This window comes from Harpegnathos saltator, unplaced genomic scaffold (assembly GCF_003227715.2).
Source record: "Harpegnathos saltator strain DR-91 unplaced genomic scaffold, Hsal_v8.6 scaffold467, whole genome shotgun sequence".
Classification (NCBI taxonomy): Eukaryota; Metazoa; Arthropoda; class Insecta; order Hymenoptera; family Formicidae; genus Harpegnathos; species Harpegnathos saltator.
Window position 1 is genome coordinate 1,680,691 of NW_020230280.1, and position 18,163 is coordinate 1,698,853.

At 39.9% G+C, this 18,163-nt stretch overlaps 2 protein-coding genes across 4 annotated transcripts in view; one reads left to right on the top strand and one right to left on the bottom strand.

Annotated features, from left to right (window-relative positions):
- LOC105184980 (serine/threonine-protein kinase OSR1) overlaps positions 1-18,163 on the bottom strand; it is a 23,185-nt gene continuing 5,022 nt past the window's right edge. Inside the window, exons 1-11 of one of the 3 annotated variants that reach the window (XM_025302094.1) lie at positions 15,703-15,833; positions 14,564-14,692; positions 10,124-10,593; positions 8,388-8,500; positions 7,680-7,930; positions 7,109-7,283; positions 4,538-4,773; positions 4,137-4,251; positions 3,290-3,561; positions 3,017-3,203; positions 1-2,825 (exon numbers count right to left, since the gene is read on the bottom strand). In XM_025302094.1, coding sequence (XP_025157879.1) covers positions 2,748-2,825; positions 3,017-3,203; positions 3,290-3,561; positions 4,137-4,251; positions 4,538-4,773; positions 7,109-7,283; positions 7,680-7,930; positions 8,388-8,500; positions 10,124-10,593; positions 14,564-14,679 — 2,013 coding nt within the window. In that variant the 5' untranslated portion in view covers positions 14,680-14,692; positions 15,703-15,833 and the 3' untranslated portion in view covers positions 1-2,747. Of the gene's footprint in view, positions 2,826-3,016; positions 3,204-3,289; positions 3,562-4,136; positions 4,252-4,537; positions 4,774-7,108; positions 7,284-7,679; positions 7,931-8,387; positions 8,501-10,123; positions 10,594-14,563; positions 14,693-15,702; positions 15,834-18,163 lie in introns of those variants that run through there. The other 2 variants (XM_011144138.3, XM_025302093.1) reach the window with 2 other exon arrangements.
- The window catches only part of LOC105184981 (uncharacterized), a 12,220-nt gene continuing 7,882 nt past the window's right edge, over positions 13,826-18,163 (top strand). Inside the window, exon 1 of the mRNA XM_011144140.3 lies at positions 13,826-13,943. Within this exon, the coding sequence (XP_011142442.1) occupies positions 13,917-13,943 (27 nt within the window). The 5' untranslated portion in view covers positions 13,826-13,916. The remainder of the gene's footprint in view (positions 13,944-18,163) is intronic.

Below are 18,163 nucleotides of genomic sequence, written 5' to 3' on the forward strand. Positions count from 1 at the left end.
TTTCTCGTTGCCAAAACGATTTGATATTGATACAAATAAATTATCATTTTTTTCGTATACACATTAATCGCTACGTACAGCACATTTGAGTTTTTTTGGCACCACCTTGATCCTGTTGCGAGCGTGAGGGCTTCTCTGTTCGCGAGTCCTGAATCATCGTCGATCGGGATTTTTCATTCTACCGAAGGTGAAGACACGAAATTTCGATGTAACAAATACGCGTTCTCTGGATATAAGGCACATAGTGATACGGCACAATTAACTATGTTTTTTTAACTGATTGGAAACCATCTGCTAGCGAGATGTGGTGCACGAAGATTCTACGAGTGTGCTACGGGAGATATATATGTATACATACATATATATGTGTATGTACGTATACATATGTGTATATGGTGCCATTGAGAGAGAATACACAGCTATCCATAAAAATCTACTTAAACTAAAACTAGCGTACGATTATTACCGTTTTGCGGCTTAACAGTAATTATGCTCACACTTGTCGCGCATTGTAAGATCGTTAAGCGTGAAAATGTGTGATCTATCGTGATTTAGCAACCGCGCAGCTAATTCGAGATATGTCAAAGTATATATATAATATATATAACCTTTTTATATATATATATAACCATCACATGTGTGTCAACAGATTTGTATTTCGATCATAACTACAACTGATTTCGCTCCGCAAGTTTCACATGCGGATTTTAGCATTCTGTATATGTGTGTGTGTATATATATATGTGTGTATGGTTGTCGCAATATGGCAAAGGAGATGCGGAATCGTGTGCGAATTTTCAACGTTAAAAAACAGCATTCGTCAACGGAACAGCGAGAATTCACGGAAACATAGTACACATGTGGTATGAGTAGAACTCTGCCTGGTGTGCCGAGTCATTGAAAACAACCGCGAGATACGGGTGTTCTTTACCACATCGTTTACGCAATGTAGCCGCTACGATCCACGGGTGTGTAACAATCGATAAAATGCAGAATCACATTGATGATTGGAATAAGTGGTGCGAAGCAACGTAAGTTTCACGCGCGACCGCGTTTACATGCAATTCGCGAATGTTCGTGCACTCGTACTCGGGAAGCTACGAATTGTCCAGAAGCGAATCGTCTCCCTCTTCATTTCAGTTTTCACCGTTCGACATGAATCCTTCGGATAAATCTTTCCTCGCGCATACCTCTCCGTCTAAAATTCACCACAAGTGTATTGGTCTAGCCGTAAAAAAGAAATGAAGGAAAAAGGGTGTTATCCACCTCTCATAAAATCTACTCGAAAGTTTACTTCGGCAAAGTAACTTATTCGAAAATCGCTGTAAAAATTTTACACTTGCGCTTGACTTTCTCGCGGTGAGAAGACTTCTCCTGCTTCCTATACCTGTTGTACGTGAAAACCGAATGAATAATAATAACGATTGCAGAAATGTATCTCCTTATACGATTTACAGTTGATACAAGAATGTGAAAATAGTGAACACTTTATCCGCGAAATCGTAAAGTACAATTGGCTTCTAATTATCGTCACGTGATCCTGACTTTATCCATTTTACGACGCGTTTTATAAAGAGATGACTTAATTTTAAAATTTCAAGATGTACTAGATACAAATTTCTCGACCATCTCTCTCTCGCTCTCTTTCTCTTTCTCCCCCTCTCTCTCATCTTTCTACCCTCTCCCCTCTGCATTTCTCTCTCTGTGTCTAAAAACTGTGAAAATATTATTTCACTCTATCGTAAGTCTATTTAATTAAGTACAAAAGATTTTTCGTATTTCGTTAACATTCTCTATCTGTTTCCTTTTTCCACATTTCAGCATAAAGCATATATAAGATATACGCGGATAATTGGTATGTTACATAGACAATATAATGACTCTGCGCGTAGCACACATTCAAATTGTTTCTTTTTTCTTTCCTTTTTTTTCGTATAACTAAGATCTCGTTATTCGAGAGAGAAACCGCTCTCGCATTTCGGACAAATAAATTAGACTATCAAGCGTTCTCTCGATCCTTCATGTTCGCTCACTCGCTCGCTCGCTTGTTCGCGCGTTCCACAATTTGTCTTCCATTCGACATATCGCAGAGAAGAAAAAAAGAGGAAAAAAACTTAACAAACGCTCGAATATTTACATAGACTGGATGCGTAATATGGTGATGATACAACTCGGTTATGTAAAACTACAGCCATTATTGATCAGAGTAAGTCTATACCCTTAAGCCAGTACTGAATGATAATGTTTTGTATGTATCTGCCTCGGTACCTGCGAAACGTATCGCGACCGTCGGCGATGTTATCACGACACGCACACTTGAGCAGTCCATTACTACTGACGTGTTTGTAATCAATCGTGAATTTCGAACACCTACGCCCTGTATAATTAACGCTCTCTACGTTATTAAAGAGTCCGAAAGAAACGAAAGTATCAAAAGCTATGTGCATTTGATTTGTGTACGCGAACGTTAGCGGTCAATTAACTTCTGCACTTGTATATCGTGTGAGAATGTGTAGGTGTGGATGTGTGCACCTCGGGTGTGCGCGTGTTCGTGTAAGGGTGTTTGTGTTGTGTGTGAGTCAAGCTTTCTTTCCGGTGTTTCGTACTGCCGTGCTGTTTTGTAGTATCCCGACAAAAGTAGCATCAAGCCGATTCGCATTAGCTTTTGGTACTCCCCGATCTTCGAGTGACAAAATGTGTCAATTAAGAACGTTTGTCCTGAGACTTCAGAACGCAATCGGGGGTGTTTAGTCGGTGAGGGAGATCTGAGCAAATCCTATTAACGCCTTGTCATCTGGTATTTCGTTTGCTGCGTAGCCGGAATTCTGTAATAAACAAGTGACAACACTTAAACATGTTGGCAACATTTAATAGCAGTTTTCCTTAAGTTTCTTTCGTTACTAGCTTCTACTAGATCAATCTTTATATACTATACGGAACAGAATTACTAATGGTATATTTGTGTTTATTGAATATGAAATTTGACAAAACGCGCAACGCAAACCACGATACTCACCAAGGAAAATGTCACTGTCCGCAACTGTCCCGCGCTCTCTATTAACTTTTTCAGATTCGCCGCTATCACCACGACGTCTTTACCGTCAACTAAACCGGCGGCAACCAATTCTGCCGCGATTCCTTGCGCGGAATCCACTCCAACGGTGAATTCGAACCTAATGTCGTTAAGTTCCCGTCTCTCGTTTCTATAAGAAACAAACACATGAATAAGAGGAACAAGCTGAAACTCGACTGGATGGATGTGAGGATTCGTAATGATGATTCTACGTACCGTAATCGGAGCACCAGATTGATAGGAACATTTTGCTCGGCAGCTTGTATCACGAGTTGACTCGGCGCTAACTTGATTTGACCCTCGTACTCTTCGTTCTCGCCAGCCTCCTCGTCACTGCTGGCTTTCTCGATAGTGTTAACCGGTAATGCTTCCTTGGCGGCTTCCTCGCCGCTCGACGCGCCGCTGTCCTCCTCCTCTGACGACCAAACCCACTCTCCAGTCACCGTCCGGTGCAAGCGACCCGACGTGCCAGGCTGTCTTTTCGATGCCTGCGAAGAAACAGCGCGAGTCTCTCCTTTAATATCTAGTAAGTTATCTGTTTAGCAATCTACAAGATTGCTATCACTGCTGTTCTGCAAATTAAAAAGACGGTCGAGAAAATGTTATAGACACAGGACACTCTTATCTCTAAATTTCTTAAAGTGGAAATTCACTCGAAGCCACAACGAAAATATTGTCATCCGAAATCATAAGACTCGAGCTTAGAACGAATTCTAACTTCACACAAATGGATGTTTCGATTGACAGAGTGAATATGATGCCGAAACCCAGCAGATTCGCTCTTCAATTCCAAGTGAAAGTATTCATTCGACGATTCAGAGTGGAGATTTCTCTGAGAATACTCTGTATGAGTGAAAAGTCACTTGAAATCCAGTGACTAGTCTATCAATTTGTTTCATGAGTGAAATCTAACTTCATGAAATTTAGTATGATCAAGAAATTTAGAGCCCTAAGCTCTAAACCAAGACTCCAAGCAATTTAGAGTTCTAGAATTCTATAAATTTAATTATTCAAAATTCGACTTGCGGAATTTCGTTAGGACTATGCGAATCCAAATGCGTACCTTTTGTACACGCGTTTCTAAACTAGGTCCTATTGCCACTAGCGTCTGTTGCAGATACTTCTTATCTTTGGCCTTCTTGAAGAAGGGATGCTTCAGCAGCTCGGTGGCCGTCGGTCTGAAAGGACAGAAGCCGTTGCTTAATAACAATAATATCTATTTCTTCGGTCCTTCTTCTAAAGAATAAATTATAGTAAAATATTAAAATACTTGCAACTACCGCAATGCTCAACTATTTTTATTTCTTTATTATTCTATTTTGATTTTTAAGTCCATATACTGCGATCAGCAGCTTCCGTTTAGCAAAATATAACATACAAATTCTGCGTTTGCTGTGATTGCTCTAACTCTTCCGGTAAACGATGAACAGAAGTAGGAATATGAGAGTGTGCGGTTGGATTTACCTCTTAGTAGGATCCTTTTGTAAACAGTCGACGATCATTTTCCGGAATGTTTTCCCGTATGCCTTGTACTGATCTTTATCGTCCGCGGCGGTGTCCAGGGTTGGCGGATCGTTCTGCAACGTCAACATTAGGACCTTCATCGGCGGATACTTGTGATACGGAGCTGTGCCACTGGCCATCTCGATAGCCGTGATTCCAAGTGACCATATGTCGGCCTTGAAATCATAGCCATGGTCCTGCACAAACAGAAACGCATATCGTAATTGATTTTACAGTGTACACATGACGAAAGGATTGTCAATAGTAATAACAATAATAATAATGATAATAATAATCTCATGAGATCGTGCTCGTGAAGGTCTCACATGCTTGGCCAGAATCTGCTAAACGCGATTCCCAGTTGCAGTCTCGCACGCAGTCGGTCGTTATCGGGAAATATTTTCTGTTTAATGGACTTTTTGCAGAGTTTGGAACGATTTTTCTGTCGATACAGTGAACTATATTTTCATGATGCGCCTATGTTTAAAAAACTACACTAGGAAAAGAAATTTAGTATCTCTAACAAAACTGTTTAGTTGAGGCATTTTTTAATAGCAACCAAATATCTTGTTTTATATAACAAAATATTTAGTTGTCTCAACTAAATATATTTTTCTGCTTTGTTCTCTGGACCAAATGATTTTGCTCTTAGACTTTATATATAAAAATTAAGCATTTTAGTTGTTTTATCCATAAAAATTACATAATAACGAAATATTATTTTACATAAACTAAAATAATGCTCAATGGATACTATTTTATCTTTCCGTGCACTAAAATTTAGATTTTATATATTAAGAAAAAATTATAGTGTTTTTAACAAAATTCATACAGTTAAAGCTTTTTGGTTGCTATAACAAAAGTATTACGTTATACGAACAAACCGTAATCAAACAAGATATTTGTTTACAGGAACTAAACAGTTCTGTTGGGTATATTTTAACCAAATTATTTTGTTGTTAGAACAAAATTTTGGTTCACGCAACAATATATTTTTCCTAGTGTAGAAGACACTTCTCGTTCTAATTCATATAATGTGTAATAAAGTTCCAGCAGTTCCGTGCGCCTAAAATTGCTTGCGTGAAGACGTGTGTGCACAGTCAACGTGTGCAGTTAAACGAGATTTTCTCGACTGTGAGTATGAAAGTGTGTAAAACGATTAGATACGCAGACACAAAAGTACAGAACGAAATGTCGGACAATAACGCACATAACGTATCGTTCTGATATCCGACTATCCGTATATGCGAGAATCGATTCCGATTTAAAAACTTGAAACCGCATTGTTTAAATGATTCTGATAATTTAAATTATCCGAATCCAAGTTTAGGCCATAAGAAAATATTAAGATTCAAATTGGAATTAAAAAAAAAGTAGAACACATAAATTTAATATAATAAAATTACCCGAAATAATTATTCTATAATAGAATTATTCTTCAAATACATAAAAAAGCACAATTGTCTCAGATTAAGTCATTAAATTACAGTTACAAAATATTGACCTATTGATTTTTGAGAGGAAACATGATTGATCAAGATGCAAGACATAAGCTGCACATACCACCGAGAAATGTAAGGAAAGCGGGCTTATTTCATATTGTGCTGTATAAGCATAATGCCGGGTTCGGTGATCTTATTAATCATATTTGTTGACAGGCAAAATCGTATCTTTTTTGCTCGCTTATAGATTATTTTATCAACAAATTACTGCGATGTCAATCAGTTACTGATGCGTGATTTGTAACTTATTATAAAAAACCCAAGTTATAATTAAAAAATATAATTTTAAATATAATTTTTTCCCTCTTGGATCTTTATAACTTAATTTTTATTATAATTTCTTAGGAACTCAAGAAATAGAAACTCTCTATAGTCACTCATCTTGTGCGCTAATCGATATTCCCGTATAAATAAATAAATAAGATTACTGCAAATGTGCTTGCTTGGCTGATCCCGCTGCGAATTTAAATCCAGATTTGACATTTCAACCTAATTTGAAAAATTCAAATCCCCGGACGACCGGAATTTCAAACATCTCACTTATCTGAATAATCGGGCACTGGGATACGTTCGAGTTTAAACGAATATCAAAGACCTAATGAACGAACGTCGTCGAAGTGATAAATCGCCCGCGGCGGCACGCCGCATTGTGATCGCAATGTTTCTTCAGCGTGGTTTTCTATGCGACTACTTGCATATAACATGCCTAACACACGGATCGTGTCATGCTCAACAAATGACATGATTGCTAACTCAAATTAATTCTTGCCTTAACAAGGTGATAAAAGCATTTCCTCGTGTCGCACGCAACAGCGAAACCGCAGCACGAATGCGAGACGCACGCCGTGGTGTCGTCAGTCGACGATAGCAGAAGCGGTATTTTACACGCGATTTTGTCGATCCTGGCGCACGCACGCATTTCCCGTCTTTGCCGGGGCAAAGTGTCCGCGTGTTACACCGACAAATGCAAACACAAGTAAACGTAGGCAGACACAGAAAACGCAGGCTAAGAAGTCGTAGTGTTACTTTCCTCTCTCACCTGCTCCATGACCTCGGGCGCCATCCAACACGGCGTACCGACGAAGGTGTGCCGCACCTTTTGTCTGCTGAGGTCGCGGCCGGTCGCGAGCCACGCGCTGACACCGAAGTCGGCGATCTGCACCGTGCCATCCTCGCCTAGTAGGATATTACCCGCTTTTATGTCCCTAATATTATTCTGCCGTTAAAATTCGTCTATACACGTAGTAAATAAAATAGTGTAAGTTTGCTTATCTCAGCGCATTCAAAGTCGGTCACGAAATCGCCCGTCTCTCAAGGCTGGTCACGAGTTTTCTCCTGCAATATGCAGCGAATACTGTTAACATCGAGTTCGTTTGTAATGAGAAACGCAAACGAGGAAAACTCGTGATACGACCGACTGCGTTTGAGTTTTGAGAAACGTGAGATCTCGTGAGACCGATCGCTTATATATCAATAATATAATAATCTGAGGGCTGTTCCAGCCGGAAAATAAATGAGGAGAACATGTGGAGAGATTGTGGAGTGTCACACGAAGAAAAGTAGATCGCGATGATTCGGAAGACAAAATGACGTTGGATTACCTATGAATCTGCCCATTGCTGTGAAAATACTCGAGCCCTTTGAGGACTTCTCGAAGCACAGTGGCTATGGTGGCCTCGTCGAACACTCCGTGCTTGCAATTGGTAGTCCTGGTCTTATGCTTGATGATATCCAGCAGGGATCCACCCTCCAACAATCTCAGAACCAGCCAGAGCTCCTCTTTCACCACAAACGACGTGTAGTACGTCACCACGTTCTCGTGATTGCAAGAAGACATCGCCTGTATCTCTTTCTAGATTCCCCCGCATAAAGAGAACGTCTTGATCAGTAATAATAATAATATCCTTCGCTCACTTCCCGATACATTCTACATTGATGGATCAATACGTTAAATTAGTTTGATCAGTATTAAGGGGAGATACGCAGGCGTGCAAATTTTCCATGAAACAACATTTGTGAATTCACATTTTATCAAGGAACAGATAGTCACGCTACATAATATAAAACGTTATATCCTGTTGGATAAGATAAACATTATAATTGATAAGAACATCCAATAGGATAATCCAATGAATCATACAATACGTGAAAGTTTTATCAAGAGATGTATTGATCTGTCGTTGCGCGAAATCCAATGTCAAGATGACTATAAAAAAGGGAGATAGAATGAGAGAGAGAGAGAGAGAGAGAGAGAGAGAGAGAGAGAGAGAGAGAGAGAGAGAGAGAGAGAAAGAGAGAAAGAAACTCACCAGCAGCTCGTCCATGTTCGTGTTCCATTTTTCTAGATTTATTCTCTTGATCGCGCATTTCTCTTGTCGTGGTATGCAAAATGCTGCGTGGACTACAGCGGTCGCTCCAACCCCTTGAATTTAACGGAAACATCGACAGAATTAGCATCGCAAGTCTCGCTAAAAAGCTTCAAAGTTTGAAGAATATCTAATTGTGAGCGGAGAAACAAAGGAGATAGGCAAATCTACCGCTCGATACAACGCCATGTATTGAGACTCCAGAGATGCTCGGTTAAAATGCGGTAAAAAATGGAACACAAAGAACCGGGACACTGATATATGCTTTAACTCTACTAACGACACTTAAGCAGCCAACGTTCTTAAAAATCTTCGTTCTTAAACACACGACCGGCGCACCATTCTGCGGACTCATAATACTACACTAGAACATTATCCATTTTTCTAACACTGGATTATGTATTTGTTTCACTCAAAAAGCAAAAATTGCACCTTAGTTCAATCGAAGAAGACAAATCTGAAAAATCATTCTTCTCAGAATAATCTCCATTTACTCTAATTATAATATTATTTTACTCTTTGCATATAGAAAAAAAATTTAATCGAGCGAACGTGATAATGTCCAAATCAAATATATTTTGGTCGAGAGAATAGAATTTTTATTTCTTATTAACAAAATTTGGTTCTAAGAACCAAAAATTCTTTCTTCAACGTCAATATATTCGGTTCGTTTATCATCACATTAATTCAATTAGTCTTTTTCCTCCGTGCAGTAACATCGGAAAGAGATATATTTTCCCAAGTATCACGCGTATTCTAGTAAAATATTAAATTCGAAAATTCAAAAATTATACCGCGAACTCGATTCAATCTAGCGAATCAATTTATTTCCGCTTCTTCTGAAGATATTGTTTGTTACATACGTAAGTATACATATAAAAGTAAGACTAAACTCGTATTTCAAACTCTCTTTTATCGACGAATGTTCAGAATACCTGTCTAAAACCAACAAATCATTAACAAGAATGGAAAATAAAAAGAAAAGAGAGCAAACTCATCGCCCGCTAAAAATAACATCCACATATTTACTAATTTTCATGCGAGAAATCTCCAGCTCGAGCCAACACGTAACACAAATTTTCGCTCGAACTCAGATCTGCTATCGGCCGACAATTTCGCGCGACACGGCTACCACGGTAGTTCCCTCCGGAGGGCCCCCGACCTGAGCATACAGATACGTCCCTGATAGGCGCACACCGCACCGTCCTCCGGTGCAGGTTAACTAGGTTAGGGCAGAACATATACCGTCGCGCGGCACGGAGTGCTTCGCGGTGACAGTGCGAATGAGACAACAGCCGATGGAACAGCTGTGTCATCTCGTTTTTAAAACGTCACGACGATCGAGACATCGTCGCACAGCATCGCACCGTTTCCACGCACGCACATCAACACGAGCAACGCGACCGACAAACCGTTCGCGTCATCGACGTCGTTCTCGTCCTTGTCATTCTCGTCCCTGTCCCTGTTCTCATCGCCGTCACAGTCATCGTCACCGTACCGTGACGTTCCGTTATCTCGACAGACGAGCTGCTGCCGCTCGTCCGTCTCCCCGAGTTGGACGTCGGTCGGCCGGTGCGCGTCCCCGGTCGGACGGCCGACCGGAACGGCAGCGCAACTTCCCGATCGACCGGCGCATTCGTTCAAATGTCGAATAACCCGGCCGGGCGATCGGTACTCACCGATAACCTCCTTCAGTTCGTAGTCGTCCTTAGTATTCGGCCAGCCCTGCACGACCGTCGAGGAGCTCGCGGACGCCATTTTGCTGGCCAGTGCCGGGCCGAGGCGTGCGTGCTTGGCGGCTGCTCGGGCGCCCCGCGACAGCGACAACGACAACGAGGCTGCCCGCGCGCCGCAGTCACGTGTCGAGACAGCGGTCGCGACGGGGGCGCTGGTGGTGGGGGTGAGGTGTGCACGAGGAGCGTAGCGATCGTTCGCTGCGGCGACGGTGACGGTGGTGGCGGCGGCGGCGGCGGCGGCGGCGGCAGGTGCGCCTCGTCTGTCGTTCCGCGGGCTGGAGCTCGGTGTTGTTGCGGTCAACGATGCTGCTAGCACCGCCGGCACCGGCACCTTTGGCGGCGTAGACGAGCGAAATGATCTCTGTCGAAACACACCCGGCGAGCACGACGGCAACACGTCCGGCGAGATTTTTCTGAAAAACGAGAAAATATGAGAAATATCACGAGTAACGATTGGAATTGTTGGATTGTTGGATAGAGAAGAGTTGCGCTTAAAAACGCAAAAACGCGTCGAATGGTCTGTTCTTTTTAGCTGCGCTATTGAAAACTGGTGTAGTAAGTTAAAGTGAGAAAAAATATAGTTGTCTCATTATAACTTATTGTACTAGTTCCGCAGTGCAGCTAAAAAGAATAGACCAATTACCCGCATCGGTGTCCTCACGTGTTTCGACCTTTCGGCTGGGTCTACTGTAGGTATATTGTAGTAAGCCTCAAGCCGTAAGAAATTGAGCTACCACAGTCGAATATGAGAAGAATAATCAAGAATCATATGGTTAGTCAATGTCTTACGACTTAAAACTTACTACATCTATTAGAGAGACCCTCCTAGTCTTACGCATCGCGATGGCAATCGCATCACTTTTTCCAGGAACGGAAACGTAAAAAGAGAAAAGTTTCACATTAACCTGACGACTTTAATGATCCGGCAATGGAAATGAGAAATTTCTCGCTTTTCATATTTCCGCTTCTAACAAGAAGTTGTATGATTGTTGCGCTGCGTAGTAATCGTATAAGTTTCTGCTAAGAGCAAATGTAAAAAGGGAAAAGTTTCAATTCAACAGATTTAGCAATTATGTGACTTTTCGAACACAATAGAAATGTGAAACTCCTCACTTTTCACGTTTCCACTTATGCTAAAGTAGACATTTTCGAACTTGAAAGCATTTGAAAACGTTCACTTCTCACGCGTTCATGCTGCAGAATGAAAGATTCATTTTTAAGTTGATGAATTAATTGAATTATTATCGATCGCACTAATGAAGATTGGTTAATTTGTATTATTTATTTGCCAGTTATTTTGATCAATTACAATTTTAATCGACTAATGCCCAATACTGATGCAAACTGGTGTGTCCGATTGAACCGGATTGAACAATCGTCGAAGATTTAAATCGAAAAAGTCGATGTAAGTTTCGCGAAGAAGATAGAAGGAATAGATTGTTTAAGAATTCATGGAAACTCAGCTCGGTTCACTTGTATGTCCAACACTTCGGTTATTATGATAAATGTCAAAGGTCGTGTACAGGGTGTGTCCCACAATTCGCGCCCTTAATTTCGACCACGAGCATTCTGACCGATCTGGAGTCGATCTCTTCAAATGACTGTTTTAATTCGGGTGTACAAAACGTATACAACATAGCGAGAGGTCGACAGAGTCTCGATTCGAACCCTGATTACAAAGATGTTAAACAAACAATGTTGAGAGTACAGTCAGCTTAAGAAAAGTCGCAATATCTTCATCTCAATGAATTTTAAAACGCGTACAGTATACAATAAGAAACTTTATCTTTTGACAATTACCAAAAAACAATTTTTTTCTATTGAAAAGCGAATGCGTTCTGAAATTCATTAAGGTAAAAGTTACAATCTTCCCCCCCTGACTTTACAATATCAAAGAGAGAAAGCTTACAGTGTTTTCGCTGAGCTCGAGAATTTCGCTGAGAAACGACCAATTCCAGATTCCTCGTAAAGAGGAATCTCACGTGACCAACGCGGAGGAGGCATGTGCGTTGGAGTCTCTCTTCGAGAAAAAAAAATTATCGACAGACGAAGACACGCTTATCAAGCGCCCCGTTGAAGCACAGCCTCGTCAAAGAGAGAAGCGCGTTCGCCGATAACCGTTCCGCGGTCCGCCTCGATTCATTGAGACGATTGATGTTTCTCGGAGAAACAGAGAGCGATCCTCGGGGAGCAATGGTCGGCCCATATGTATATACATCGCAACACAACAAATTAATCATACGGCCATTCGTCATATTCCCGACACGATCGTGCCGGCGCTCACAAGGCGACGCACCGAATTATTAAACAGCGCGAACGAAACATTGTCGTTGTCGTCGTCATCATCATCGTTGGCCGTCGATCACTTTAATTGGTTGGAAAAATAAAACGGCTTCACAGCCAACCCGTCGAGATTCATAATGGAAGATGAAGCTCCGCAATTACCAGACTCTCTCTCTCTCTCTCTCTCTCTCTCTTTCTTTGTTAAAACCTTTCTTGATAACAATATTACTCGGACATAGTTACGTAATCAACGCTAGAAACCAGTTTTTTCCCCCACGGGCGTTTTAGAAGGATGCTGTAATACATCAACGTTCGCTCCGTTGTTACTACGCACGGTATAGTCACCGATTTACGATCTAACTTAAATATTCTGTTAGCAGATACCGAGTTTCCATGTATTTTTATCTAATTGAGCTAGGTATACCTTGCAATTTGAAATTGAAAGTTTCGGAAATGACGATAGACTCGTCTTCGCTCAATATGTAATTGATAATGACAACAGATTGTGTCTGTGTTCCAAAAACTCAAGAGCTGATCTTAAAGATCTTAAAAATCTACTCTTGTCCAAAATTTTGAAGACCCGACCTTAGAAACTGAAACTTAAAGATCGAATTTCACGAGAAAAAGAAAAAAGTGTGAATAAACAAAAAGAAAAGAATTTCCCTCAGTAATATTTTAAAAATAGATAGTAATTTTTAAAATTTTTTAAATAGATAGTAGTGTCTTAAAAATAGATGACACAATCGATGAATGAATCTTTTGTACCGAGACAAAAATAACTTTCATATGAGGAGAGATTATTTTCCCTTTACGACGAACTCTTCCTAAGAGCAATCAAATCTTATAGCCAAAATCGTCTTAAATTTATTTTTAGAGATGCTGCACGTTTTGCCGGCTATATGAAACATCTGAAGATAAATCGATGTTAAATATAAGATCTGATTATGAAAATATCGTCCTAAGATATTATCGAAACTTCCGGCAAGCCGATATCGTAGTCGGGCTGGTTTCATTTACAGCCGGACAACCCGATGAACAGATATAATTGAATTAAGCAAATTCGCGCTCATATCGATACGACGAATCGCGTAATCGACTGTGATCCCGCGACTACTAACAATCGCGCGGTAGCGCGCGATTAGAGAATTCGATTAGAGTCGCGTACACGCAGATGCGATACCGCGCCCGTATTATCGCCGCTCTTTATTTGCACAGGGATCTGCCGATGACCTTTCTCGCTCGAGAGCGACAGGTGCTTTCCCCGTGTCTGACAACCGGTGCGCGTCATTCGTACCGATATCATCGGTATATAAAATCGACCACCCGCACTTACAGCTCCGATTCGTATTCCCAGTTATCGCGCACTCTGATTCTCACAACGAGTTGACGGATCTTTGAAAACGCGCGCCGCACCGCCAACACCCTCCGTGAGTTGAGCCGTGGACCCGCGATCATGTTCGGGAAGACGAATATCCCCATAGTAAGTCTTGATCGTAGCGATCATTTCAGTGTACTAGTACAGTGTACTTTTATGTATTTGCAAGCAACGCGTTTTCCCCGTTTGGGCGCGGAATTTCACGTTGAAATTTGACGTTCATGCAATGAGCAAGAGATAAATATTACAAGTCACGCAACGTTCTCGTATGCAACAGTGAAATTAGATCTATAAATATTACATTGTTTATGCTGTCTCTCTGAATTCTCATTATTAATTTACACACGTTTACTTACACACAGTGAGATAATCGTTTCACACTCACCTCTGTGAAATTCGCTTCGAAGCAACTGATGAATCGCTCGATCGAAAGAGAGATAAAGAGAGAGAGAGAGAGAGAGAGAGAGAGAGAGAGAGAGAGAGAGAGAGAGAGAGAGAGAGAGAGAGAAAGAGAGCAGAAATCGTGGAATAGACACACTCGCGTTACTCTCTACCTGCTAGATCGTCTCTTGTTGCGACGTTCGCGCAGACGAAACTTGTGCTGAATTTTCTGGCGCGGCGGATATATAAACCAAATTTCGAAGTGGGTCATGCGGGAGCAATCACGTGTGTCTGATTTCCGACGTCGCGTACGCGGCCGGTCAGTCAATCACTCAGTCACTCACCTACTTCTGCCGAGCACCAGAGTCGTCAGAAATCTGCTGTCCTGAAACTTCAGTTGCTCCTCCTCCGTCGATATAGGCGCCGGAGAGCCCAAGGCGCCCGATTTCCGTTGCCCCATGTTGCCTACGGTCCTGCAAACGGACACACGCGCACGTTAGACGGGTTGCATAATGTTAGGATTCGTCTAATCGGAAAAACTTGACAGAGGCTGTAAATGTCGTGTCTCTAAACGCTTCTGCTACTAAGACGCGCAAATTGTATATGTATATGCGTGTGAAAAGTTTTTTTAACACATTTTATGTGCATGAGACAGTTAAAAAAGGGAAAGGAACATCTTTCAATTGTAAAATAATTGAAGCAATCTAAAATAATAACAATGTGTAAATATAATCAATTCCTCTTTAGTTGTGCTGCGATAGTACAAAAAAAGTTTATCAAGAGCTCGTAACACTCCATCTAGCTAATTGAAGTTATTTTTATTTGATATTTACAGCACTTGACTTTTGCATCAATCTTTCGAGTACACGAAGTTCGAAACTATGATCAAAGGATTTTTGCGAGTTAAGTCTTGATATTGAAAATGATACTCTCTAACTTTATATTGTTCAACTTTACATTTCTTCGCAAACTACAAATGTAACAGTGAATATTTTATAGCCCAACGTAAAATTGGTCTAAAATAAAATATTTAGTCTAACAAAATTATCATTCGACGCTCAACGTTTGAATTTGCTAGAATATGTCGAACCGCTCTCATCATTAACAAATATTCTGTGTAGTATAATTTTTCTAACATAGAATTTGCACATCGAATATTAAATAATTCTACAAATATCCTCGATCTATTCTTTAAAAATTTAACAACATTTCACGAACGAGATCACGAATGAGCGCTCGCTCATTCGTTCGAGCGAACATACACGAGCGAACAATTCCACACGGAGGTGCAGAGTCTAGCGCAAAAGGATCCTAAACTGGACTTGATTTTCAGTGTACACGGGAGATGCGAAGGATTATTCGCATCGAAACGATACGAGTGAGAAGGCCCCGGTGCTTCGAGCGCGTGGAATATTTCTAAATTGGCGGTGTCGATTGTCACCTAAATATCTAGATAGAATAATTGGGCCTGGATTGGCCTTACCGGCTATTTTTAGCCAATGCGAAGGGGTAGACTCCATCCCGCCGGCTAAAAATAATCCTATGGCGAACGGACTGACATACGCTCAGGTCCTGCTCCCTTCTGACGGTTTGTATCTCATTGGATAGGTTTGAACGTTTGTCTTACAGAAAGAACTTGTACGAATCATCTTATTATGAAAAGAGATTCAGCTGAAAACACATAATTCAGACCTTACCAAACGAGATAAGAGATGCACTCGATATGCGAACAGTCATCGGTATAATCAGAAATTTGACTCTACGATGACATTTCTTAAAATCGCAGCTAGACTCTCTAAATTTCTTGAAATGAAATCTCACTTGAAACATGCAAAAATTCAATCGACGCAATGTTGCAAATACTACTCGAATTTGCAAGAGAGTGAATGTTTCACTCAAGCTTAGAACAGATTCTGGCTCTATATGAGCGAAGGCTTCAATCATTTGCAATTAATTTGTACCTATAAACCAGTGAAAAACCAGATTCAATCTTCGATATTAAGCAAAAATATTCACTTGACGATTCAGACCTTCAAAGATCGATTTTTTCGCGAAAAGAGTGTTCTCTGTAAACTTTTCTAAAAAATAGATCAAAGATGTTTTTAGAAATTATTTAATATTCGATACTTAAATACTCTGTTGGAAAAATTGCTTTCAACAGAAAAAATATCCGTACACAAAAAAATAAATATTTCAAGCAAATGTTATTTTTTGTTTGAAATATTTCATAAATTTATATATTTGCAAATCCATCATATAAGTTTATCACAAGCATCAAATTTACTCATCAGCATCAAAATATAATCTGAATCCTGGCATACTTAGTCAGTCAAGAATATTAAATTAAAACAGGAATATCATATTGAAATAAAAATTAAAATTACTTCCTAAATACTCGTATAGTATAAATTTTATATTTTTAAGAAGAGAATAAATTCTTTTTTGAAATATATGATAATAAACTTTCCTAAACTTTGTAAGAAATATATTTTAAGCAAATATTCTTTGCTGAAAATAACTATTATTTGAAAGAAAAAAGTATACTATCTACTAAGTAATCGTTTGTCTCAACAGTAGATCGATAATTTTCAACGTTGACAATGTTGAAGAGTTGATTATGCACGAAAGAAATACTTAAATTCGAGAAATTCCTCCATTTGCTCTGCTTTCCGAGTGCAATTTCACAGCAAGACTTCTCGAGAGGAGCTAACGGAGCATTAAAAACGACGCAGTTTCACCTCTTTTTGCGATCACTCGGCAACTTCGAATCGCGGATTTGCGAATCCTCTTGGCGAAAATGACCGAAGCACATATAACATGACGCGTAATATACGTAGTAACCGATCGAAGCTCATTGACAAGAATCTCTTTCCTCGTTGCCTAACATCACCTGATTACGATTAACAGATCTATAAAGATCCTATGCCAAACTGCTGGTCTAATTACATTCTCAAACACGGACAGTGCTCGCGCGAAAATGACACCTGCGATGTGTAAGAATACTCCACCGATACCTTATTTTAGCACGTACTTGTTAACACCTCGTCCGCGGCTCGCTTCGACTTCATATCACGCGCTCGAAGGGCTCGACCGAATTAAATCTCGCGTTCCCAAATAATACCGAAATATCTACGAAGATCTATAACGAAGAGTTCACGTTCTTCGCTATTTGTCTTGTGGAAATAGTTGGATAGCAATAATACTTTTGAGAAAATAACTAGAAAGAAAAGTAATAAGCAGGAAATAATAAAAATATATAATAATGATAAGAAGAACAATACGAGCCGATCGAGAGTTCAATTTGCTTACAATACGCAGATACAAATCGATAAGTCATCAATTGGAACATGACGACCATTTTTTGTGGTGATCCTCAGTCAAAGTTCGAAAGATAATTTCCTCAGTCGAAAGATAATCAATTTCGATGGGTACATTTTAAATCTAAGTATGTTATTTTGGCTGCAGCGCTTTTTACACGTTTCATACGTTAAATAACATATTTAACATATTTAAGCGTATCAAATTGTAATTTAATAAGCTCGCATTAAATTATAATATAATATACTGAAATGCGTTAAATGTATGAAATGCATGATTTAAAACGTTACGAAATGGTATAAAAAGAGCTTCACTCAAATTACACTAATATGTAAAAAAATAACACATTGAATTTGCAATGTACCTTCCCGAGATTAGTATATAAAAATAATAATAAAATAACTTAATAAGGGAATATAACATTGTTATAATAGAATAATAGAAAACTTTTTTTCTTCTTTTTCTTCTTCTTCTTCTCGAATAACTATTCTGGTATGTGTTCTTATGTACTTATTAATTAAGCGTGTCAGCTGAGTCAGCTTGTTCTCTCCTTTTCTCTCTCTTTGTTTCACGGGAGAGCCGTGGAGAAGCCAAATTTCCGCAAATGATCCCGGAAGGAAGACGAG